This window comes from Eleutherodactylus coqui, chromosome 4 (genome assembly GCF_035609145.1).
Source record: "Eleutherodactylus coqui strain aEleCoq1 chromosome 4, aEleCoq1.hap1, whole genome shotgun sequence".
Taxonomy (NCBI): Eukaryota; Metazoa; Chordata; class Amphibia; order Anura; family Eleutherodactylidae; genus Eleutherodactylus; species Eleutherodactylus coqui.
In genome coordinates, this window is record NC_089840.1 from 46,107,854 (window position 1) to 46,134,640 (window position 26,787).

Sequence of the window (26,787 nt, forward strand, 5' to 3'; positions counted from 1 at the left end):
TGAGTCCGGGTCTGGAGGAGAAGTGCAGGAAACTAGAGGAAGTGAAGGAGCAGTTAGGAGGAGTCGCTGTCTGGAGGTGGACGAGTGAGGAGGTGCAGCGCGATTCTGCAGGATTTAACGAGTTTATTAGAGTGGAGTGGAGAGAAAACGAACCGGAATCAGCACAGAGTAGAAGAGAGGATCTAGTTACAGTATCCACAACTGTGAGCATGATCTGCGCCTGGGAATCTCAAGTTAGCAACATTACAGATGGCTGTGTCTTAATACATTTCTACAAAGTAATTCTTAAGGAAAATCCCCAGATAACTGAGACTGGTGGATTCATCTCTGGTAACTAAAGGAGAGAGAGAGCATTAAAGAAAAAGAAATTTGCTATTTATGCTGCCAAATGCTGGCTAAAGTGGATGCTAACTGAAATTTGCAAACAGTGAACTGTATTTGCTTAGTTGTACAATAAGCATTGAGTAAACTGTGTACCTTCAGTTTACCACAAAAGCTGAGTGCACTTGCCTCAATTATTTCACCATTTATCCGCGTTCGCCCCTCAAAAGTACTGGCGTCATGTGACATTTCATTATCAAACACTTTCATTGCTAGTTTGACATTGCCCTATGTGTGACCGAGCTAGGCCCAACACAGCCATTACGGGGAGGGACCGCGGAGCCACCGTTAAAATCTATCTTGCTTTTACCCCGATGTCTCCCCTGTAACGACTAATGCCGGCTGCTGCAAAACATTTATTGCTTATAACTGGGCGCACAGTTTACTTAGATCAGCATATGAAATGCCAGTCTAAGGGCTCTTATACACAGGACCTGCGACTTTCGGCTTACCGCACCGCGGCTGAAAATTGCATGAACGAGAGGCAGCTGCGACCAAGTTGTGACTGCATCTCCCATTTTCTCGTCCATTCAGACAGCCAGTTGCGGCGTATATACGCTGCAGCCTGGAATATCATCAGCTGGGGGAGAAAGTTCAGCTCTGCTAAACTCCCTCCCCCTCTCCACCCCTTGCTGGCAAAGGGAGGGGGTGGGAGCTTAGCAGAGCTAATGAACTAAACTCCTTCACCCTCTCCACCCCTTGTCACCTGCCTACAACAGGATGGGACGGGGCGGGAGCTTAGCAGAACTAGTCGTGCTAAACTTTCACTCCCCAGCCTATGGGAGCTACCGGCAGGGGGAGAGACTTTAGCAACGTGAGCCGCTGCTAAACTCCACCTCCCCTTTTCTAATGTTTCTCATAGACTCCCATTGAAGTCCATGGGAACAGCCAGCGTATTCCCGCTAAAAATAGGACAAGTCCTATCTTTTCTAGTCGCATGTAAAAGCGGACAGCCAGAATGCGAACCGTATGTGCTATCTTTTCCAGCCAGCCAATTTACATGCTGGAAAATTGCCCATCTGAACTGATGCATTGGAATCCAATGTCTCAGATGGTCGCGATTTTTGTCCGGTATTTTATTGTGCCAAAATCGCCACAATAAAACACTTGTGTGAAACTAGCCTAAGACCCCCTTCGCACAAGCATATTTGCACATGTAATATTTGCACGCGCAATATGTAAAGAATCGCAATGGGTTTATTTACATGAACATATTTTTCCTGCGCATCTCGGTCACACAAAAAAACATGCTCAGCATGCCCTATTTTCCTGCGCATTTGCGCATTCAAAGTCTCCATAGAAGTCAATGGGAATGCGCAAAATATGCTAGGAGATGTGTGAAACGCTGCGTAATTGTACATAAAAAAGAACACATCTGGAACTCAGTAGCCTAATTCTTTGCATGCGCAAAAAGTACAGTAAAATACTCCGATGCGCGTGCAAAACAGCAGAATAAAACATTCTGAACTCATGAAACTATTGGCCATTTCAATGGCTGAGAGAATCCGTGTGTGCGGGGTTCTTTGTGCGCACCATTGTGCACAACTTGCGTGTGCAAAAAATACAGTAAAATACTCCAATGGGCGCGCAAATACACCACACCCATTCCGCAAAATTGTGTCACAAATACGCTTACACTCGTGTGAATTCAGAATTTTCGGATTGGCTCAGCCCGAAAAAACACTACCAGGAGTAGGCTCCGCCCCTTCACTGACTCAGCAGTGATGCAACCAGTGCGTCACCTCTCTAAATACTGTCCCCATGATAGGGGATAATGCAGAGTTAAGCCACGCCTCAAGGGAACAAGCCAGAACATTCTCAGCACTTCAGGCGCCTGGTATGTAATGAATTAAAGCTGCACCACAAGAAGAAAGCCAGCAACGAGGGGGATGCAGCCTACAGAGTGTGACGCAGCACAGCAGTGGGGAGACCTGTGACAAGGGAGCGGCCGCTAATCAGAGATCAACATGAGTGACTATATGCCCATGCTTGGGAGTGAAAGGGCCCTGATGACCGGGGGGCCAAAGCTCAGAGGATACCTGGAGATACAGAGGACCAGCCAGCAGATGCAACAGAAAGAGAGCATCAGAGCAAAAGATTCAGAAAAACTATTTCAAATTTAAAGTTTCAGTTTGTGGGGGGAGTGGGAAGTTTCAATTCCCCTCCCCCCCAAAAAATAAGTGTATATATATATATTTTTTTTTTAAGTTAACCAATAATTTCTATTTAGGCCGCCTGCACACATTCAGAATTTTGCTATGGAATCGGCGGCGGCCGAACGCACTGTGGATCTGCAGCAAGTACCGTCCATAGCATGCAATGGGAAATCGATTCTTCCTGCACATGAGCGGAGAAAAAATCTCAGCATGCTCTATTTTTGCACAGATTCCGCGCAGACGGCTTGCAATGGCCCATCCATAATTAATATTGTGGACAGATTCTGGATTCCGCGTCTTTGCCTAGCGACGGCGCGGAAAAACAATTGATTAAAAAAATCTGTACTGCGCATGTCAGATGGTGAGCTGCTGGGTCCATCCGCAGTACAGATGAAGAACAGAAATGACAGGTATGGCTACAGATGTCTATAGCCATCCACAGCATATGCCATGTAAGGAGTGCGCTTGGGAGGGTATATGGAGGGCATCACTGTCTTTGACCGCTGACACTTGCACACAACAGCCACAATTAGAGATAACGCAATTGCTACTTTTAACCCTTTACATGTCACAATTGATTGGAATTTACAAGTTTTAAATGCCCCCGCCCCTGATAAGATCGTGGGGGGTAGGTCTAATAGTTAGCCCGTGGTAGGTCTTTAATACTTAGCCTGTTAAAATACAGCAGAATGCACTACCATAGTATTGCGTTATACTGTATGAGTGATCAAACGATTGCAAGTTCAAGTCCACTGTGGGGAATAATGAAAAAAAAAAGAAAGGAAATAAGTAAAATAAAGATTTGTTAATTATTATAAAAATTTAAAAAATATTAAACCTTAAAAAAAATAATAAACTTTTTTCCTAGTGGTCACGTTAAAAAAAAAAACAGGAAAAAAAACCTAAAAATTGTTATCGCTACACCTGTACAGGTTAAGTATATTAATATATTGCATTACTAATCCTGCATGGTTAAAAAAAAATGCAATAGCAGAATTCCGCTTTTTTTGGTCACTCTGTCTCCAAGCAAAAATTAAATAAAAAGTGATAAAAAAGTTGAATATTTTGCAAATGGGTAACAATACAAACTATGAAGAACAGCCCTCACCCAGATGGAAGAATGAAAAAGTTACGGGAGTCAAAAGATGGTGGAAGAGAGCAAGTCATTTTTTTAAATAAGTTTTAAAAAGTTTTTTTTAAGCATTACCATATTAAAAAAATTATATAAATTTGATATCGCTATAATCGGACTGCACCATGAACGCCATAAAAATCCTACCCCCACCCCACCCCCTGCCATTGTATTACTGGTGTTTTCTCATTTTGCTCCACTTTTTTAAAAGTCTCCCAATACGTTAAATGGTACCATTGAAAAATGCAACTCGTCCCACCAAAAAAGCGAACCCTCGTGTAGGTATGTCATCCGGAAAATAACAAAAGTAGGAATACCAGAACTGCAGAATGTCACCTGAACGAGAGAGCATCATTGACCCTTGGTCATGAAAGGGTTAAGGGTAGCTGTAATTACCAATGGCAACCACTAGGTGTACTCAGAATATCAGCGGATATGCATGGGCTCTATCTACTGTATTTTCATCCGCCATAAAACACAGAACCCACCGAAATTAGGAATTGCCAGAAAAAAAATATAGAAACATGCGAGTGATTTGTTTGAAAGTAACTAAAAGTACAAAAGTTCAACTGTAAACAAGAAGAAGTTCAGATTTTAAGGCGTTGCTATGACGACTGAGCGTTACCAAGCGCTCACTTCCCCGTCGTCATGGTGACGAGCTCGGAGTTCATTCGACGGGAGCCCCGAGAGGACATTTTCGAAACAAGCGCGCAGCCACACTGTTGCTATGTTGTTGCTACGGCGTCCGAGCGTTATCACGTGATCGCCTCCTAGACGTCCTACTGCGGAGAGTCGCCATGGCGACGGCCTGAGCGTCCACACTAAGGCGGCCGCTAATGGACATTTGTAGACGGCAGCGCTCACCTGGCGCCTGAGAGCGGCATCAGAAACGCATCCAGTGCACAGCAGGTAGGTGCAGGGTGGTAGCGCTCAGCTCTAATGGCTGGAATAGTAGTTTAGTTGGCAGGGCATGCTGAGACCTGTAGTTCCCCATCAGCAGTGGCGTGTCTGATTACATTGTACTGGTTAGGTGGAGTGTAAACTAAATGTGATTAGGAAACCTGGAAATGGAATTAAACACTGACCCTGCTGTCCTTCTTGTGACACTCAGTATTAGCGCCCCTGCTTTCATAGTGCCCTCTTTGTGTTGCACATAGTAATGGTGCGCCCTCACAGTAATAATGTCCTGTTTTATGTACCCATCAGTAACAATGCCGCCTTATGCGCCCATCACTAATACTGCCCTTTATGCTCCTATTACTAATATTGCCAGCTTATTCTCCCATCACTAGTAGTGTCACCTTATACCCCCATTATTATTTGTGCCCCTTAGTCTCCAATCAATAATAATGACACATTATGCCCCAATCACTAATAATGTCGCCTTATTCTTCCATCACTAATAATGCCGCCTTATGCCGCCATCATTAATTGTGGCCCTTTATGCCCCCATCAATAATAATGCCACCTTATGCCCGATCACTAATAATGCCTTAAATATGCCCCCATCACTAATAATGCCACGTTATGCCCCCATCACTAATAATGCTGCCTTATGCTCCCATCACTTAATAGTGCCACCTTATGCCCCTTGGATACTATCAAGACTGGGATTGTACCATTGGATTGGCGCATTGCCAACGTGGTTCCACATGGGCACATAGGCAGGAGAAACGGATGTCACCAATATACACTAAATGGGGTACTGCTAGGGGAAAGTGAGATGGAAAAAGACCTGGGGGTACTAGTGGATTGTAGACTAAACTGGAGTAACCAATGCCAGTCAGCTGCTGCAAAGGCAAATAAAGTCTTGGGGTGCATTAAAAGAGGTATAGGGGCGAGGGACGAGAACATTATCCTCCCACTATATAAAGCACTTGTCAGACCTCACATGGAATACTGCGTACAATTCTGGTCACCGGTGCTCAAGAAAGATGTTACAGTGCTGGAGGGGGTTCAAAGAAGGGCAACTAAACTAATACATGTAATGACGGGACTGGAATACCCAGAGAGGCTGTCCAAATTGGGACTATTTACTCTAGAAAAAGGAAGGTTAAGAGGCGACCAAATAACCATGTATAAGTACATGAGGGGACGATACAAGGATCTCTCCCAGGATCTGTTTATACCCAGGACCACGACGGTAACAAGAGGACATCCGCTACGTTTAGAGGAAAGTAGGTTTCATCACCAACATAGAAGGGGGTTCTTTACTGTTAGAGCAGTTAGACTGTGGAACTCTCTGCCTGAGAATGTGGTGATGGCAAAATCCATAGAGGAGTTTAAAAGGGGACTTGATGTCTTTCTGGAGAGGAAGGATATTATAGGCTATAAATATTAGGTTAATTGTTAATCCGGGTATAGAGGCAGGTAGGAACTATTAGGGGTTGATCCAGGGAACAGTCTGATTGCCATTAGGGAGTCGGGAAGGAATTTTTTCCCCAAAAGGGCTAATTGGCTTCTGCTCTTGGGGTTTTTTGCCTTCCTCTGGATCAACAACACAGGAGGATAGACAGGCTGGACTAGATGGACATTGTATTCATTCAGCCTTACAAACTATGTTACTATGTTACTAATAATGCCCTTTTATGCCCTCATCACTAATATTGTCGCCTTATTCTCACATTACTAATAATGCCGCCCTATGCTCCCATCACTGAATAGTGCCACCTTATGCCCCCATCACTAATAATGCCCTATTATGCCCCCATCACTAATAATGCCATGTTATGCCCTTATTACTAATGTTGTTCCCTTATTCTCCCATCACTAATAGTGCAACCTTATGCCACCATCCCCAATGATGCCCCTTTATGCTCCCATCAATAATAATGGCACCTTATACCCCCATCACTAATAGTGCCGCCTTATGCCCCCATCACTAATGAAGCTCCTTTATGCTCCCATCACTAATAGTGCCGCCTTATTCTCCCCTTAATAATAGTGCCGCCTTATTCTCCCATCACTAATAGTGCTGCCTAATGCCCCCATCACTAATATTGCTGCCTTTTGCCCCATCAGTGATAATGTCTCGCTTTATGTAAAATAAAGAAGATCCCTCTATTGCTCCTCCTGCCGCAGCCCCGTCCTTCCTCACCTCCGATCACGTTAGATGGCATGTGACTGCGGCAGCCAGTCCCTAGCCTCATACACTCAGTCATACAGAGTGAAAGAGCTGAGTGTCCCATCTCATTTGCATCACATGCCGAGTTCAGTATCACATGTATGAATATGCATGAGGACGTTGTCAGATCATAAACTGCATTACTGCCCCCTCTGGTGACACCAGTAACGTGCACTGCACATGGCAGTACTGTGGGAAGCAGCTCTGCGGGTGTGATGGTAGTGCCAGACATTGCATCCATCCACACAAGGCTGGCATAAGAGATATAACTCCTGCCCCCATTGTGGGGTTGGGTCTGTAAAGAGGCGCCCCTCATCTGGAACGAACTACTCTGTTATTATAGTGCCTTATATTTTAGATCTCCACCTTTAAGACTATGTCCTCCTTTCTTCTTCTACCGATAGATATGGACGAGCCAGAAGGGGCGCTCCCTGAAAACTTACCTCCAGAGAAAGTAAGTTTGTGTAGTTCAGCTACTCTGTGCACAAGTGAAGCTCCACCTGGGAATCGGCCAGCTGTCCTGCATTGTGGGAGATGTAGTGTGCAGGACTCTCATGCAGAAAATGTCATTCAGCCGAGGGTTGTGTGCGTTCTGCATTATTTAAGGGGCCTTTTACATGGGCATTAACCCTTTGCAATCCAATTTTGGATTCAGGGTTTCATAGGGGGCTTTCTCTTCCTGCCATTATACAATAGCGCCATCTGCTGGCTAGAGCCAGTACTGCGGTATGGGACATGCTGGAGAGGCCCCTGACAACAGAGCGGCCAGTAATATACAGTAAGAATACCCTGCCGGATGTCTTCCGACATCGGAGCCGTACAGCCTTCAATCAGAATGTCTTAAGACGTCAGACAGTGGATTGGAAAGGGTTAACAGGCCCAAACTTTCTTCTTGACTCAGCGTGTCTAAAAGGACCCTAATTGTATGTTTACACATTGCCGAACTGGTGGGGATTTTCTGCAGCCGAAAATCAGCACCAAAAGCCGTATAAAAATCCTCGCCAAAAAAAGTGTCACAATGCATAACATTGGCGCAGATTTTGATGCAAAACCGTAGCCAACTTTACCCCTTCCTGCCACGGATCCACGTCAAAATTTGTGAGAAGTACCCTAAAGCTTAACCTATTAGTGTTCTGCTGATGAAAACAATCTATTGTTCCCTGTTGTCAGCCATTTAAAAGGATTGTCCCACCAAAAACCTTTATCACCTATGCACAAGATGGGTTTAAAATGTTTAATCACTGGGGTCCAACTACTGGCACCCCCAGGTATCATGAGAATGGCGTACCCAGAGGCCCACTAGAGAATGGAGTGGCGGTGTGCATACGAAACCACTGCTATATTCACTTCTGTGGGACTCAGCAGAGCGATGTGCTTGATTATCTTTCTTAGGGCGCATTCAGACGACCATATATCGGCTGGGTTTTCACGCCGGCCGATATACAGCGTCTCTCTCTGCAGGGGGAGGAGGCTGGAAGAGCCAGGAGCAGTGCTCTGAGCTCCCGCCCCCTCTCTGCCTCCTCTCCACCCCCTCTGCACTATTTCCAATGAGAGTACACTGTTCCCGGCTCTTCCAGCCTCGTCCCCATGCAGAGAGAGACGCTGTATATCGGCCGGCATGAATACCCAGCCGATATATGGTCGTCTGAATGCAGCCTTAAAGGGGTTGTCCCGCGGCAGCAAGTGGGTCTATACACTTCTGTATGGCCATATTAATGCACTTTGTAATGTACATTGTGCATTAATTATGAGCCATACAGAAGTTATCAGAAGTTATTCACTTACCTGCTCCGTTGCTGGCGTCCTCGTCTCCATGGTGCCGTCTAATTTTCGGCGTCTAATCTCCAGATTAGACGCGCTTGCGCAGTCCGGTCTTCTTCTTTTCTCAATGGGGCCGCTCGTGCCGGAGAGCGGCTCCGTGTAGCTCCGCCCCGTCACGTGCCGATTCCAGCCAATCAGGAGGCTGGAATCGGCAATGGACCGCACAGAAGCCCTGCGGTCCACCGAGGGAGAAGATCCCGGCGGCCATCTTCACCGGGTAAGTAAGAAGTCACCGGAGCGCGGGGATTCAGGTAAGCGCTGTGCGGTTTTTTCTTAAAGTCCCTGCATCGGGTTTGTCTCGCGCCGAACGGGGGGGCTGTTGAAAAAGAAAAAAACCCGTTTCGGCGCGGGACAACCCCTTTAATTCCATAGATTTCATTGGAGTGGGGGCCATGCATTCGCACTGCTGCTCCGGGGGTCTCGGGGGGCACCTTTCTAATGCTTCCTGGGGATCCCAGTAGTCAGAACCCCCAGCTAGCAAATATGTATCGCTTATCCTGTCAATAGGTAATAAATACTTTTGTCGGAAAACCACTTTAAAAGGGTGTTCCAGTTCCAACAAGTTACTCCCTATCCATGGGTGGGGATCAGTGGGGGTCCGACTGCTGGGACCCCCACTGATTTCGAGAATAGGGACCCAGTCGGTCCTCCAATGAAGGAAGCGTAGGTCAGGCAGGCGCACTGCGCTCCATTCAACTCCATAAGAGTGCTGAAGATTCCCAGTGCCTGACTCTGGCATCTTCGGCGCTGTCATTGAAATGAATGGAGCGCGGTGCGCCTGCCCGACCTACGCTTCCTTCATTGGGGGACCGACTGGGTCCCCGTTCTCATGAACAGTGGGGATCTTAGTGGTTGGACCTCCACTGAGCAGCTAGTTATTCCCTATCCCTTCAAAAGGGGATAACTTGTTGGAACCGAAATGCCCCTTTAAGTCTTGGAAGAGCAGTGGTCTTCATGAGGACGTCCAGAAGTCGAATATCTTCAGCGATGGCTTCAGATACATTTCCATACATGACATGGGCAATTCTCTAGTCACATCCAGTGCTGCATTCATAGTTCTGCTGGCCTTCTGTAAGCTCTCAGGCCGTGCATCCGCACATCTCACTGCTGCTCCGCTCTTGTGTCTATATAGAGCAGCGCTTCTTTGACAGATTGGCCCTCATGGATGACGTTATCAGGACTGGGTGATTACGGCAAGATGGAGATGTAGTACAGGGCGGTCACGGAAACATAGGCCAGCCCCACACTCCTCTGAAAGCTGTCTAAAAGAAAATCAGTCTTTGATGTTCATGGCAACCAATCACAGTGCAGCTTTCATTTCTTCAACTGTAGAGGTAAAATGAAAGCTGCACTGTGATTGGTTGCTATATCTTATACCGCTATGGTAAAATGAAAACTGTGCTGTGATTGGTTGCTATATCTTATACCGCTGTGGTAAAATGAAAACTGTGCTGTGATTGGTTGCTCTTTTAGACAGCGTTCATAACAGTTTGGTGCTGGGATACTTTTCTGTGGCCACCATGTAGTACTTACATAGGCAAATGAGCCTCATTTGTCAAAACTGTCCAATATTAGTAGGACTATCCTTGCTGCCCATAGCAACCAATCAGAGCTCAGCTTTTATTTTACCACAGCAGTTTCAGAAATGAAAGCTCAGCTCTGATTGGTTGCTATGGACCAATATCGACGCTCTTGACAGCGCTGCATTAGAAGCCTGGCGCAGGTCTCAGACGGACACTTGCTCTAACAGTGCGTACTGAAGAAACCTTTGACCCTTTACGCGGTGCGGTCAGTGATCACGAGGTCCCAATGGGTTGCTATGGCACCTGGAGACTTGAATATAGCCTCTGGATCTGACAGCTACGGGGGGGGGGCCATGAGGTATAGTATTGTATTAGAAGAATGATTAAAGATACTGATAATTAGAGATGAGCGAGCATACTCGCTAAGGCAAACTACTTGAGCGAGTAGTGCCTTATGCGAGTACCTGCCCGCTCGTCTCTAAAGATTCGGATGCCGGCGGGGGAGAGCGGTGAATTGCGGGAGTGAGCAGGGGGTAGCGGGGGAAAAGAGGGAGAGAGAGATCCCCCCCCTCCCCCGTTCCTCCCCGCCGGCACCTGAATATTTAGAGACGAGCGGGCAGGTACTCGCATAAGGCACTACTCGCTTGAGTAGTTAGCCTTAGCGAGTACGCTCAGTCATCTCTACTGATAATCAAATAAAAAGTTTAAAAAGTATTTTAAAAAATTGTAAAATTAATAATAAAAATGCCAAAATCTCACCTTTTGCCCTTTACTAGGTAAAAAACAAAACAAATGTGGTATTGATGCATTCAGAAGTTAGCACATTATTTTACCCGCACAGGGGATGTCAAGAAAAAGAAATGGCAAGAATAGCTACTTTTGCCTATCTTGTCTTACAAAAATGGAATAGAAAGTGATCAAAACGTTGCATGGATCAACAAATGGTACCATTAAAAAGTACAACGCACCCCGCAAAAAACAAAAAAACACCATTGAGAAAAAAAGAAAAATGTTATGGATCTTTGAATGCAGCGATAAACAAAAACAAAACAAAAACAAATATATATATATGAAAAATGTGCATGAAACCTGTATAAATGTGGTATTGACGTCATCGTAGCGGCCTGCAGAATTAATCTGACATATAATCTATACTCCATGATGAGCTCTGTTAAAAAGAAAAAACATGCCATAATTGCAGATTTTGTTAATCCATAAAAAAATAGAATAAAGAGCAAATAAAATGTTATCTGTTCCCAAAAATGATATAAATGAAAACTTGAGTTCCCCCTGTAAAAAGCAAGCCCTCATAGAGCTCCATCGACATAAAACTGCTAAGGCTCTTGGAATGCAGCGACACAAAAGCAGGTCTTAAAAAAAAAAATGTGTTTTTTGTATACAAAAATAGCAAAACATAGGAAAACTGTATAAACCCGGTGTCGCCGGAATCGTGCCGTCCCGGAGAATAATGTTATCACATCACTTATTTTGCACCCTGAACACCATAAAAATGAAGTCCTAAAAACTAATGGCAGAATTTCTTTTTTCCCCCCAATACCCCTATAGAATTTTTGTCTACAAAAGTTATCCAATACATTATATGTCCCCCATAATGATGCCATTACAAAGTACAACTAGTCCCATGAAAACGTTCTGCCTCCTGGAATGCGACGGTAAAGAAAAAAAAAAAGAACTGAAAAATGAGTTGGTCATTATGGTGCAAACAGGCTTTGTCACTAAGGGGTTAATTTGATAGCAGATCTGTTAAAAGCTGGCACACGTAAGGTAGATGTGAACGGGACCTTATCGGTTCTGTACTGTATAATGTACAGTTTTGTTTCTCCCTCCTTGGAAATGCCCCAGTTTGTTGGGGGCAGCATTGAGCGTTCGCCACCCTCTTCCTCAGTGGAGCTGGCACATAAAAGCGATGGGTATGCCATTTTCCTTGAGCCGTAGGAAGCAGCCGACTTGGGTTAACATGGTTAACCTAAAACTGCAGCCCCAGCACTTGGAGACCTGCCTCGCAGATAATAGAAAATAGCCGGAGCGCATCATAAATCCGGATGGCAGAAGTCAAGTAGATTTAGGATTACACGCAGTGCCGGCTAAGTTATGAATCGGAGTGTACCCACAGAATTTAACCCCGTCCGCCTCAGTGCCAGCCGCTGAAGCCTTCCTGATCTACGCAGATCATATTATGCAGGAGGCAGGGTAATTACTATATTAAATCACTCAGCAGCGCCGGCAATTTAGTTTATGGCGAGTCCAAGCCGTTTAGAATTATCATGAAAATGGTAGCAAAAAAAATGGTGGATATTAAAAATAAGATTGTTTACTTGGGGATCTGTCCCTTAAAGGGGCGATATCAGGACATGGGCAGTTAGAGGAGGGCAAAGCACCAATACCATATCAACCTAGGATAAGAGGCTGCAAATCTGCCCTTTAATGCCCTTTGAAGTGATGAGTTATAGGCAGGGCACCACTGATCCCTGATCACCACTGATCACTGATCACCACCGATCACTGATCACCACCGATCACTGATCACCACTGATCCGTTATACATTCGCTAACAACGGAACCAAATGGAAACTTTTTCATTAAGTTCTGTCAATCAGTGACTATTATGTTAAAAAAAGGAAGGCTTTCCAATTTTCATTTTTCTTGCGGAAACAATGGAGTACTATTAAACAATGTGCGCTATTATTTCCTCTTTAAAACGGAAAACAAACGTAAGTGTTTTAACGCGGCCTGAATATCGGGCCCGAATGTCCCTTCGAATGCTGCTTCACCCGACAGATGGAACGTGTAAAGGGGCCAACGATCAGCTGACCAAATGCTTATTCATCAACTGATTGGCTGCTCGGCTGCACATCTCCCCATGTAAACATTAGATATTAAAATGTTAGTTTGTGCCTGGAATACCTATTTAACCCTTTCCAATCCAGTGTCGGACCTCGTGAGATGTCCCTGCATAGCTCCCATGCAGTCCCAAGTTCTCTTCTGTATATGTATATTACGGTATGCAGGAGGGAGGTCCAATGTCAGACCTCTCTACTGCGTAGTGTAATATACATATATTATATACAGTATATATGTATATTATACATATATAATAATATCTATGTAATATATAATATACATATAGTGTAATATACATATATATTATATAATAATACACATATAGTCTACCGTTTCCCTGAAAATAAGACCTACCCTAAAAATAAGCTCTATGCAGATTTGTTGAGATTTTCGGGGAGGCTTTAAATATAAGCCCTGCCCTGAAAATAAGCCCTAGCTCCATTAGATGAACAAAAATGCATTATCGAAAGAATGCATTATCTAGCAGGCTCTGTCCAAGTCCCTACTGCTGTTCTCCCGAGCCCCAACACACTTCTTGCAGTCCTTGGTCGCCCGCAGATCACTTCCTGGTTACCGGATACATAAATCCTACCTTTAGGAAGCGACAGCTCTGATTGGTTCTCGAGTGCTGCCCAGCCGACCACTGCAGCGCTCGATGAACTGAAGCCATGGCTGTGATTCGTTCAACGAGCCCTGCATTGATTGGCTGAGGAGCGGTCGAAGCACCAATCACAGCCATCGCGTTGTGGAGGCAGGATTTATGAATTGGCCAATCAATGCTGCAGCTCAGCACATTGGAGCTCCAGAGAGCAGCGGGAGGGATCTGGACCGAGTCTACAAGGTAAGTATAATAATACACCCCCCAAAAATAAGACCTATCGCCTCTTTTGGGGTGAAAAATTATATAATACAGGGTTTTATTTTCAAGGAAACACAGTAATATACACATTAACTCACATTTAATTTTCAAAAAACTGCTAATAAAAACATCATGACGGGTCATTTTTATGTGTTTCTGTAATTCAAAGGAATCTACAACGCGCTTTCCCATGCAAAAGAAATAAGAGCTGGGGAGCGTGCTGGTGGCAGGGAAATTGGATTGGAAAGGGTTAAGGAGCTAGAAAATGCCATATGCCCCTCTCTTCTTAGCCATTCAGCAGAGCCAACAGCAGTCAGTTGATACTCTCCTCTTTTGGCCCCGTGTTCTTGGAAATAGGAGGAGCTTAGTTTGAAGAAGTCAAGGGCGGAGCTAACATCTTTTGTCCTCAAATTTACCTTTCTATGGGTATTTTATTGGGCACAGTTATGGCCATTGGTTCAGTTTTATAAGGTATAATAGCGTTCTAACGAGATCGCGTCCTGGCACAGGGTCCCTTTAAATCCCTATCCTATGTGATTGTATTATCTGTCTGTTCATTATACAATGAAAACTAATTGATCGATTTGCATCTGAAAGAACTGCTAATGCTGCGGCCCTGCAGTGTCCCCCTGTTCTTATAATGCCACGCATTGATTACGATAGGGACGCCCGCTTCTTCTAGAGAGGAGAGATGATTTGCCCGCATAGGATGAGCAGCCATAATAGAGATGTTTGGCAGTGACAAGCCTTATCAGCCTTTTGTCTCCTGGTTTAAAATAGCTGCAACAAGGGCGATTTTGCTGCATTCTCTTAAAATAGACACAAGCTATTTAAAAATGCGCTGCATAGCAGCAGATCCCGGGCCGTTCCCGGCTGATTATTGTCAGGTTGTTAAAGTAACTGTTGTGATTCCAACTGAGAGCGCCGCATCGACGGGGCCTGGAAACGGGACAAGTTCCTCTCCAGAGGGGAATGGAGATAGACTTCACCGAGGGGAATAGAAGTTTCGCTCTCATCATTTGCCAGAGTCTATAAAAATGAGAGGTTGATAAAGGGTCAGGACCAAATGTATGCGGGCGACAGAGTCCTAACGGGCCATTGTTTTCCCAACCTTGGCTTGACAAGCGTAGTGTATGTTTATCCAGAACGAGCGAGAAAAAGAAGAAAAACGTCAATGATAACTAAGGGCATAGATACTATAAAGACAGATCATACAGCTACTGTGGGGCACTGGGAAAGAGGGGTCCCAAGCCTGGTTGGTCCCACCTGTTTTAGTACTAGATGGTGAGAACCTGTGCCATGCAAGGAAGTGTAGGGGGCATAGAGAGGAAAGCAGACGCCAGCCCTTCCATTCTTGTTGGCAAAACCCACCACCATAATAGGGGACCCATTTTCATTTTTGCTATGAGGCCCCTCGTCTCTTCTCTGTACACAACCGATCTTCCCACGTTTCGTTCTTAAGACTGATCAGTTATGATTAATGATGATCTTTGAATCTATGGCTAATATAACACTGCAACTGGAGTAATACTATATAGGGCCCCAGAGGGTAAGTGGGCCCACCCCACCCGTTTTACTAAAAGACAGACTAAAATAGGCTCACATTTAAACGTAGTGATTAATGTACCGTAGACCTCGTTCCCAAATACCATCCTCGCATGTGATGCTACAGGGCCATTGACAACTACGATGACCATTTAATTGGCCCATATTCGTTAACATAGGCCTGCCTTCCACATATACTGCAGTTCCAGTTGATATGGGAGCTCTCCCATGGAAGTGCCTGACTCGTCATAGACAGTGAAGTAGCTGTTACTTTACAGCCATTTTACACTGATCTTTCGTATCACAGACATTCAGTAAGAGCCTAGTGCCCTTCCATACCAGAGAGAGATTGTAGTTACAAACTACTGAGATTCAGGAACAGAATGGACAAACATAGCATTGGATGAACCAGGGCAGACTATTCACAGAGGTCCTGGGGGTACTGTGCCTTACCACCAACACCTTATGTCTACAAAGAGTCAATTGCCCAACTTGTCTATGGTCAATTTGTTAAAGGGCCCACAATCGGACAGATTAATTAATATTGGCATTTGTTTTAGATATAGCCCCACCTCGTTTGTCAATATGATACTACTTCCTGTCACAAAGTAGAAAGTGTCTGTTTCCGATAATGGAGAAAGCCATGACTGTCAAAAGACAACCACGTACCACATCATTAGACATAAGCTTAAGAGAAAAATCATTAGATCTGATACCAGGAATGGACTGGGGTAACAATTTGTTGGTTTCCATGACTTAAGTCAAGGAACTGGGACTCAAAAGTACTAAAATATAGATGAAAAACTGGCACTTTGGTGGAGGATCTACTAGGGCATTATGGAGGTAAATATGCTCCTAGACAGGATGGGACCCAAATACAGTTTCTGACTGAGGACTTTCGGCTGTCTATGCCAACCTCTGTTGTTGAGGTCTCCAGATTGATAATGGCTAAGAGGATCTAGTCTACCTCTAAACCATGTACACAGGTATATTGAATGCTGTAATCGATAGGTAAGTTGTCATTGTATTCAGTAGTAATTACATAGAGCTGTGTTAGTACTATCTCATTTCTTTCTGTTCACATCAGGAAGTTATAATTGACGAAAGGGCAGAGAATGGAACAACTTCTAAACCGATGACACTATCACATCCTCCGGATACTCAACCTAAAGAAGTCAAGTTGGGAGAAGAGACATCTGTACCGGAGAACCTTGTTTCTGACGAACAAGTTGACCTGTCCTCCAGGACCAATGGAGAAGCTTCCGCTATGACAATAAATCAAGAGATACCACAAGAAGAAAGCATATCTCCACCTCTGGCCGCGAACATATCCACAAATGATGCTCCGGTAGAAGACCCCACAAATTTAGGGGTCTTGCAAGATGACATCACCACTATGTCTAGCCATGGGGACAAGAAGACTCTACTTATGGAAGATACCTCAGAAGCATCTTTTCATCTTGAAAAAGAATCTAAGGGCGAATTTGGGCCAGTACATGAGCAGAACTTAGAAACCAGTTATCTGGTTAATAAATTAGGACCAGCATCTACTGACGGAGGAGCCTCAGATCCAGCAATTGAACATTCAAAAGTGACTGACACAGATGACAGTCAAGGCAACTCCACCTTGGATTCCGACTCTGTACAATCCACTGATACTTCCAAAGTAGACGCGGTTGTAAACTCTGCACAAGAATTTGATGGAGATGAACCAGTCAACTCTGAGGAAACTATAGGCAGCAACAATATGGTTGACTCTACTGAACCTTCAGGAGCCAACGAAACTACTGTAGAGAAAGACAACACCACAGAAGAAGAAACCATACAATCTGCTGAGACTGTGGAGAAGGAACAGGCATCAGAAAGCATCAACAATGATGTTGAGCTTCCAGACTCTGATCGGGAGACTGTCACTGCAAGTCCATTGCAGCCTCCTGCTCAGGGGGTAAGTAGACTTATTTAGAACTATTAGTCATGTTAGGTCAATATTTCACAACCGGTGGTCCTCCAGCTTTTACTAAACTACAACTCAAAGCATGCCTTGACAGCTGCAGGGAGTTGTAATTTTGCCAGAAGCTTGGGGAATAATCTAATTAAATATTGTATAATGTGACATGCCAAGGTCTCACGGTATTCTTACTAGTGTGATTATGTAAGACGTAGAAAGTTTTGAAGCCTGATGAATTTATTCAGATGACTCCAGAGATTACTGTCTACATATTGTTCTGTACACAATCCTATATGCTGTCTGAACTCTATAGTGTCAGAAATTGCAACCAAATAGCAAGTTAGTCGGCAAGACAGTTTTAGAGATGGCCAGGGATTTCTTAAAGGGATTTTTCAGATTTTAGATAAATAAATCTTAAATGGTATGTCCAGGGTTGCAAATACATGGCATCGTTCTTTCAAACACAGTGTCACACTTATCCGTGGATTGTGTCTCGTATTGCACCTCAGCTTCCATTCATTTCAATGGAGTCAAGCTGCAATACCACACACAACCTTACGGACAAGGGTGGTGATGTGTTTGGATGAAAGCAGTCATGTTTTTGTAACCTCAGACAACCCCTTTAAAGGGGTTTCTGCAGTGACCGAGGTGCAGGGGCCACAGCTGAGGAGATGGCAGGGTAGCTGCTAGGGATGTCACGGTGGCACTACCATCTCCTCACCTGAGGGACTCGTGCAACCCTTTACCAAGTCTCTGACAGGCATCTCCAGGCAACACTGGTGGTGCGATTACCTGAATAAACTTTTGTAGATGAACTTGGGTATTTGTCACGGGTGACGCCACCGTTCCATCCACTGCGGTGAACTCAGACGATGGTGCAATTAATAGTCCACACACAGGGCTGTACTTTAAATAGACTAAACTGAGAACGGTCGGTAAAGCCATTCTTTACTGGAACATCCAACAGGAATAATACACAACAGTTCTCGCAATGGAGGGTTGGCTTTAGAACAACTTCTCTCAGTAGTGAGGCAGGGAGGCAACTCTGGGTATCATGGTGCATACAGTCCTCATTATCTGTAATGTCTCTCTCTCACTCTTGCTCTCGCTCTCTTTTTCTCTCTTTCTCTTTTACTTTCTCTCTCTTTTTTTCTTTCTCTCTTTCTCTCTCTTTCTCTTTTTCTTTCTCTCTTTCTCTCTCTCTTTCTCTCGAGAACTGGGGAGAGGAGGAGGCTGCAGCCCAGGTGAGCTAAATATTATACATAATGGAGAGAGGGCTTGTAGATATTTGGGCATTAGGCTACACTGTGCATGAGGGACATGTGGCTGTAGTCTATATAGGGGGGACATGTGGCTGCATTAAAGGGAAGCATGTGGCTGCGTTCTATATGGGGATATGCTGGACTCGATAATGGGAGGATAAATACAGGGGTTGGACAAAAATATGGAAACCCCTGACCAATGGAACCTTGTTGTTTGGGCAGATATTCTGCCCGGCAGCATCTGTGTCATATTGCCTCCATTTAAAATCAGTCTCTACATGTCTTATTGATCTAGTTAATATTTACTGGTAGTATTGTGAAATGTGATTTATTTGTACTATGTAATTTAAGGCATGCATTTCGTATTGTATATCTATTTTCTTGTCCACCCCCAGTGTATGTCTACACTCATAAGATCGTAGAATGGTAGAGTTGGAAGGGACCTCCAGGGTTATCGGGTCCAACCCCTTGCTCAGTGCAGGATTCACTAAATCATCCCAGAGAGATGTCTGTCCAACCTCTGTTTGAACACTTCCATTGTATGAGAACTCCCCACCTCCAGTGGTAACCTGTTCCACTCATTGATCACCCTCACTGTCTAATATCGAATGTGTCTCCTCCCTTTCAGTTTCATCCCATTGCTTCTGGTCTTTCCTTGTACAAATGAGAATAGGGCTGATCCCTCTGCACTGTGACAGCCCTTCAGATATTTGTAGACAGCTATTAAGTCTCCTCTCAGCCTTCTTTTTTGAAAGATAAACATTCGCAGATCCTTTAACCGATCCTCATAGGACATGATTTCCCTATTAGGAGGCAAATGTTGCTGCCCACAGTATGTGGGGAAATGCTGGACTCTATATATGGGGCATATAACTACACACGGGGGCACAGTTTGTGAGAAGCTTGTGACTAACACTGCATTTAGGAACCTTGTGGATATCATTGTATATGGATGTAGGTAGCAATCTCTGTATAAAGTGCTGTGACTTTAGTTGCACCGTGTTGCTGATGCCTTTGGGAGGGAAAGATTTGGCAAAAGTACTTAAAAATGTAGTACAGTGGGGCCTTGATGGAGCTCCTAACCCCAAACACTTGTAAGTCAAATCAATTTTTCCCATTGAAATAAATGGAAAAGCCATTAATCTGTTCCGGATTGCAAAGCTCTCCCACTGATTTCAATGGGGATGGTGTTGCCCCATTGAAAGCAATAGGATGCCGGCACCCCCACAGTGATCTTCGGAGAAGGACTTTAAATATAAGGCCTTCCCTGAAAATCATCCGTAGCTGTATTAAAAAAATATATATACTCCCCTGTCTGCCGGGGCTCAGGCACGTCTAGCCGGCGCTTGTTCTCCCTGCACTGCTCTGAAGCTTTTCAGCAGGCGGGGATTAAAAATGCAGGTAGAACAAGCGGCGGCTAGACACGCCTGAGCCCCGGCAGCGGCGGACAGGGCAGTATATATTTTTTACTACAGCTAGGGGTGATTTTCAGGGAAGGGCTTATATTTAAAGCCCTTCCCCAAAAATCACTGCTGGTGTTGCCGGCAGGCCATTGCTTTCAATGGGGCCACCGGCCGCAGCGGCGGCCCCATTGAGAGCAAGGCTCTTAACCCAAGTTTTTGCTCTTAAATCAGAGCAAGAATTCGGGAGAGAGCCTGCTCTTAAGTCAAAAAGTTTGTAAGCTGAGGCATTCTTGACCCAAGGTATCACTGTATTTAATCCAGCATTCTATAGGAATGCAACTGGCCTTCTCCATATCTCCTATACACTATATAGGAGAGTGATGGCAGAGACAATGAATGTAGTGTAGAGTACAGACCTTGGAAGGAACCCGGAGTGGCATGTGATGCCCCATAACGCTATCGGTTGACAACCGCTGATCTAGATGAAGTAGACATTGCCGCTGGTTTTACTCCAGTTACCACTGGGGAGATATGTATGTAGCACTATTGCCTTTATTGCATTTCTAAAAACAAGTACATTGCTACATCGTGTCTGTTTTACTGCGCGCAGTGTCTTCTGGTACGGAACATTACCTCTGTCTATTGTTCTAGTTAGTACCAGCGAAGGAGTTATTAACATATCACTATAAGTGTCTGCATTCTGCTGGGCTCCATGGAACATTTCTAGACGTTACCTCTCACAATCGCGCTATAAATATAACATATTACATGAAGGAACAAAAAGACAATTTCATTCCCTACACATCCAGCACTACAGGAAGGCGAAGAGCTCCCTCACAAGAGAAGTACAATCTCATCACACTTTGGTTGATTCTTAAATTAACCTAAGTCCTGCATTTCTAATACAGACTGCAGGAAGCCAATGCCTAGGGTGGCTAGAGGAGGGAGGTGGCAGCTAATTGGGTAGAATGTAGTACTTTGGAGAGCCTGAGGTCTGTATTTATGTAGGGGGTCTGTATATATTTAGGGGTATGATCTGAGGTCTATATTTATTGGGGGAGTCTAGTGTTAATTCATAGAATGGTAGAGTTGGAAGGGACCTCCAGGGTCATCGGGTCCAACCCCCTGCTCAGTGCAGGATTTACTAAATCATCCTAGACCGATATTTGTCCAGCCTTTGTTTGAACATTTCCATTGAAGGAGAACTCACCACCTCCCGTGGCAACCTGCTCCACTCGCCTCCCAAGGAGAACTCACCACCTCACTATTTAGGGAGTCTAGTTTTGGGATTAAGGGAACCTGTCATCTATGAAAACCATGAACTAAATTATGGTGCTCATAAGGTAGGTCCCATGGAGTCCAGGAATTTTACTTACCTGGCTCCCCATTCCCGTGCTGTCACTGTGGAAGTGGGGAAAGTACAGTGGAGTCCTCTCTGCAGGCGTATTAACATTGTGGTGTACATAGCTGGCAGAGATGAGTCCGCCGCATCGCACGTGCTGTTACTTTATGGTGCTCATCGGCGATAACAAGTTTCCTTTCAGTAGCTGTCAGTGGAACATTTCGATAAGAAGGAATAATCTGGAACAATTCACTGAGCAACACAATAGAAAGCTACACGCCAACATGCTTGTAAATCCAATTTGAGCATATTAGGAAAGTTGCAGGAGGACGCAGGGACAGCGGCGTAGTAATCTCATCAGAGGTGTATAAGTAATTGTATTCCTCGTCACTCTGCAGACATGCTCTGACCCTGAAAATGATGCAGCGGGTGAATTAAAGCACGGGATGAGTTTAATCTCTTCAGTGCAGCCTAGAGGTGTTTAGATTCTGCTCCAGCTGCGCAAATGTGGTTACGGTGGAGAGGTCCGGTGCAGCCTGGACAGGAAAGGCTCATTCTGCGGAGTCACTTCCACTTGCCATTTGCCATTTAGAATTAGGGTTGTATAAAAATAAATGAGACACGAGGCACAATCCGCCACTTTTGAATAGCACATTAAAGTTTTAACCTCCGACAGTCACGTCAAAATTGAAAAAAAACTCCCGAAAATGTCACTTTTTTTTTTTGTAAATTTTGAATTTATGTCTCATATAAATATATTTGGTGCAGAACTCAGTCTCCTTAAGTACATTTTTAACCCCTCCGGATAAGTCATCAATAATGGATCGGCCAGGGTCCAGCGCTCGGGAACCTGGCTGTTCAGTTAAGCGAGTACATGTGTAGTGTCCCGAAGTACATATGTCTGGCCCCTCCATAGCTGTCATGCATGTCATGTCTTTTATGTGGATGCAAATTGTCTTGTCTTTAGTTATGTGTTTTGCACAGCTGCAGCATGGAAAAGGTTAATGTCTGTGAATGTCTGGGATATGTCTGGAAATTGTAACCAATTGTCCTGTCACGTGGGTATGTAAGTTATAAATAGGAGTGGAAGGTGAAAGTAAAGGTGTTCCATTTTCTTCAATGGTTGAGTGTGGAGGGAGAGTGTCGGCCGCATGGGGGTACCTTCAACCCTCAAGTGATGAAGGATGGAAGAGAGGTTCCCGGATGAGTTAACCCCAGGACCCCTATACTAGGAGAGAAACAGAGAAGGAGCTGCCGTGCAGTGTTCAGACACCTGTCTGTAACTGAGTGTTAGTGGAGTGTTGTGTCCGCCTCCGGTCTGCGTGTTTCCAGGAGCGGAGTCATACAGATAACCTAGACTGTAGCCCCGGTTTCATCCTGCGTTCTCCTCCCTGACCTCTTTAACCTGTTCTTCCTGCACTGGTGTGTGAAGTCATAATCTCTGAAAGTAAAGTTCCAGTCTCTGACCGTTCCCAGTGACTGAAGTTGTCAAATCTGTGTGTGGACTTTCTTACTTTTCCCATTGGACATCCTGCGGAGTAAGGAACGGTGGCATCACCCGTGACATCTTTATTCAAGCCCACTACACAATTTATTCAGGTAACCGTTGCCGCAGCGTTGCCTGGAAGAGGCCTAGCAGTGCCTTGGCCGAGGTTGCACACGTCCCTTAGGGGAAGAGTTCTGTAGAGCCACCGGGACAAGTGTCACCTCGGTCACTGTACATGCTGTCAGCACTGCAAATACACAGGGTTCAAAGCGGAAGCATAATTGTAGGTGATCTCGCAAACCTCAGAAACCCCCTTGGTGCGAGGCGTTTTCACAAGGAAACTGCCTCACATCCCTGCAGGGATTCCCTTCATCTCCGCTGCGGCTGTCACAGCTGCGGCAGGAGATTGTGTGTTCTCCCATTGCTTTCAATTGCACAGCAGCAGCGCTGGTCCCATTGAAAGCAATGGGAGAGGATCGCTATCTCCTGCTGCAGATGTAACAGCTGCAGCAGGAGATTCCTTGGTATGCTGTCACATCCAGAGGTTGAACCTTGTTCTAAATTGGGCTGACAGCAGCAGCAGCGCCTGCTCCACTGAAAACATAGGGAGATCTCCTGCTTCTGCCGTGACAGGTGCGGCAGGAAATTCCACTCCCTCGGAGTCCCCTCATCACTGAACACCCTGCTGCTGCTGTCACAGTGTTCAGTGATGAGGGGACTCACGGGGAAGTGAAGGAATCCCCTGGCGCAGCTGTCACATCTGCAGCAGGGGATCGTGATAATCTTCCATTGCTTTCAATGAGGCTGGCGCTGTTGTCGTCGGCCCTATTGAAAACAATGGGTGAGATTGCGAAAAGATAGGACATGGTGTGATTTTGTTTTCATGCTGCTTTGCAAATGTGAAATGAGCCATTGGAAGCCATTAGCTTCGTAATTTAGCGATTTCTTGCAGCCCCGTAGCGTAATGCTTTTGCGGAATATTCCGTCCTGTGAGAAAGGTCCATTAATTCTTTATTCCTCTTTTGGGTAAGCGAGATGAAGTGTTATTTTTACATTTGTTTAATGAATATACGGTGCTGGATAAATAATGTATATTTTACAGTTACTCTTGTTGTGGTGATACCAGTTATGTGTAGGTTGTTTTAGTTCTTTTTATTATCCTTTCAAGGCTTCATTCAAACAGATGATTGATCCATAAAAATTATTTAATTTAAGAGACAAAAATTGGGTTAAGAGCCTTGTTCTCATTGGGGCCGCCGCTGCTGCAGTGATTTTCGGGAAAGGCCTGTAAATATAAGCCCTTCCCTGAAAATCATCCCTAGCTGTAGTAAAAAATATATACTCACCTGTCCGCCAGGGCTAAGGTGTGACAGCTGCGGTAGAGAATTGAAGAATTCCTCTGCTGCATCTGTCACAGATGTGGCAGATGTAGCAGCAGGGAATTCTTTATACTAGTTGGGATAAAGGAAACATCTGCCGCATGCGGCAGATGTGTTCTTCATCCCCGCAGAGGTCACGGCAGCGGCGGACAGGTAAGTATATTTTTTACTTTTTTTTTTTTACACTAAAATCTTTCTTTATCAGGGAAGGGCTTATATGTAAAGACCTTCCCTGAAAAAGAATGCAGGGGTGCCGACAGACCATTGTTTTCAATGGAGCCGCCGGCAGCAGCGGCAGCTCCATTGAAAACAATGCATGGACCTGCATTCACGCGTGTTTTTGCATGTACATGGGTGCGCACTTATGTACGCACCTATGTACGAGCAAACACACGCTCGTGTGAAGCAAACCTAAGGCCATGTTCACAAGAGCGTGTTTACATGCGCACATACGCACGCACAAAACTGTGCACGTATTAGAACCATTGGTTTCTTATGATGTGTTCACATGTCTATGTTTTACAGGCGTGCAAAGGTGCACACCTGCAAAACGTAGGACATGCGTGACCATAGGTTTGTGCTGCTCATCAATGTTCCCTGCAGGGAGTCCCCTTGTCACAGAACACTGTCATAGCACTGTCACAGTGTTCAGTGATGAGGGGACTCCCTGTGGGGATGAAGTAATCCCCTGTCACAGCTGTGACGACTGTGACAGAGGATCGTAATGTTCTCCCTTTGCTTTCAATGGAGCCGCCACTGCCGTAGACTGCTTCATTGAAAGCAATGGACTTTTAAAATATGTGCCCTTCCCTGAAAATCATCCCTGGCATGTTTAAAAAATAAAAAAATTATATACTCACCCCTCCGCAACTGCCAGGACTCGGCCGTCTAGCCCCTTGTCTCCCTACACTGCTCTAAAGCTTTCAGCAGGCGGGGATTTAAAATCCCTGACTGCTAAAAGAGCTGTATCTGATTGGCTAAGCGCTCTGCCAATCACCGGCAACACTCAGCTGTCATTTAATGAATGGCTGAGCGCTACCTGTGATTGGTTGAGTGCTCAGCCAATCAGACACAGCCCTTTCATTGAACGGGGCTTTTAAATCCCCGCCTGCTGAAAGAACTTCATTACAGTGCCAGGGACCAAGTGGCTAGACGCACCGAGCCCGACAGCAGCAGAGAGGTGAGTATATATATTTTTCTATTTTTTACTACAGCTAGGAATGATTTTCAAGGAAGGGCTTATATTTAACCCCTTAATAACGCGGCCCCTTTTTCTTTTTCCATTTTCTTTTTTTCCTCCCCTCTTCAAAAAAATGGTAACTCCTTTATTTATCCATTGACGTCACTGTATGACGGCTTGTTTTTTGCGGGACGAGTTGTATTTTTTAATGATGCTATTTAAAGTACCCTATAATGTACTGAAAAACTTTTAAAAAATTCTAAGTGGAGTAAAATGAAAAAAAAAACGACATTTCGCCATCTTTTAGTGCGTCTTGTTTCTATAGCGCACAAACGGCAACAAAAGTGACATGATAAGTTTATTCTATGGGTCGGTACGATTACTACAATACCAAACTTGTATAGGTTTTTTCTTACTATACTATTCTTTCTTTTTTTTTCAAAGACATTTAATTTTTTTCAATTATTTTCTGCGGTCATTTTGTGCGCACAATAACTTTTTTATTTTTCTGTTGACGTAGTTGAACGAGGGCTCATTTTCTGCGGGATGTCCTGTAGTTTCCGATAGTATCAATGTGGAGTACATACGACTTTTTGATCGCTTTTTACTGCGTTTTTTCTGGGAGACAGGGTAACTAAAAAAGTGCATTTCTGGCGTTCTTTTTTTTCGGACGACGATCACCGTGCGGGAAAAATAATGCGCTACTTTGATAGATCGGACTTTTATGGACGCGGCGATACCAAATACTAATTTTTTTTATAATTTAGATTTTTTAATAATAGATATGGCAAGAAGGGGGTGATTTAAACTTTTATAACTTTTTTTTTTACAATTAAAAAAACTTTATTGTTTTTTTTTTTTTTTTACTTTACTTTGAAGTCCCCCTGGGGGATTTTAACATGCGATGCTTTGATCGCTCCTGCTTTGATCGCTAATGCTATAGCATTACGTCATACTGCAATTTAACAGGCAGTCTATCAAGCCACCCCGCGGGGATGGCTTGATAGGCAGTCTGGTAAGGCAGGCCTGGGGCCTTTCATTAGGCCCCCGGCTGCCATGACACCTGCACGGCTCCCCCGATCTCACCGCGGGGGGGGGCCGTGCGAGACCCCCACAACATCATTCGGGGGATTTAAATGCCGCTGTCAGAATTGACAGCGGCATTTAAATGGTTAATAGCTGCGATCGGCCGAACGTCCGATTGCGGCTATTGCCCTCGGGTGTCAGCTGTTATAAACAGCTGACGCCCGCACTGTACCGGTACGTCATGGAGCGGGAAGGGGTTAAAGCCCTTCCCTGTAAATTACTGCGGGGTTGCCGGCATCCTATAGCAGCGGACACGTTAACGGCAATAGGCATGCAGCTTCGTTCACGCATGTTTTGG

At 44.8% G+C, this 26,787-nt stretch overlaps 1 protein-coding gene across 3 annotated transcripts in view; it reads left to right on the forward strand.

The window, feature by feature from the left end:
• The window catches only part of TEX55 (testis expressed 55), a 177,220-nt gene that overhangs the window by 137,196 nt on the left and 13,237 nt on the right, over nt 1–26,787 (forward strand). For 2 of the 3 annotated variants that reach the window (XM_066599348.1, XM_066599349.1), the window contains exons 2-3: nt 7,198–7,247; nt 16,491–17,348. In XM_066599348.1, coding sequence (XP_066455445.1) covers nt 7,200–7,247; nt 16,491–17,348 — 906 coding nt within the window. In that variant the 5' untranslated portion in view covers nt 7,198–7,199. Of the gene's footprint in view, nt 1–4,451; nt 4,579–7,197; nt 7,248–16,490; nt 17,349–26,787 lie in introns of those variants that run through there. The other variant, XM_066599347.1, reaches the window with a different exon arrangement.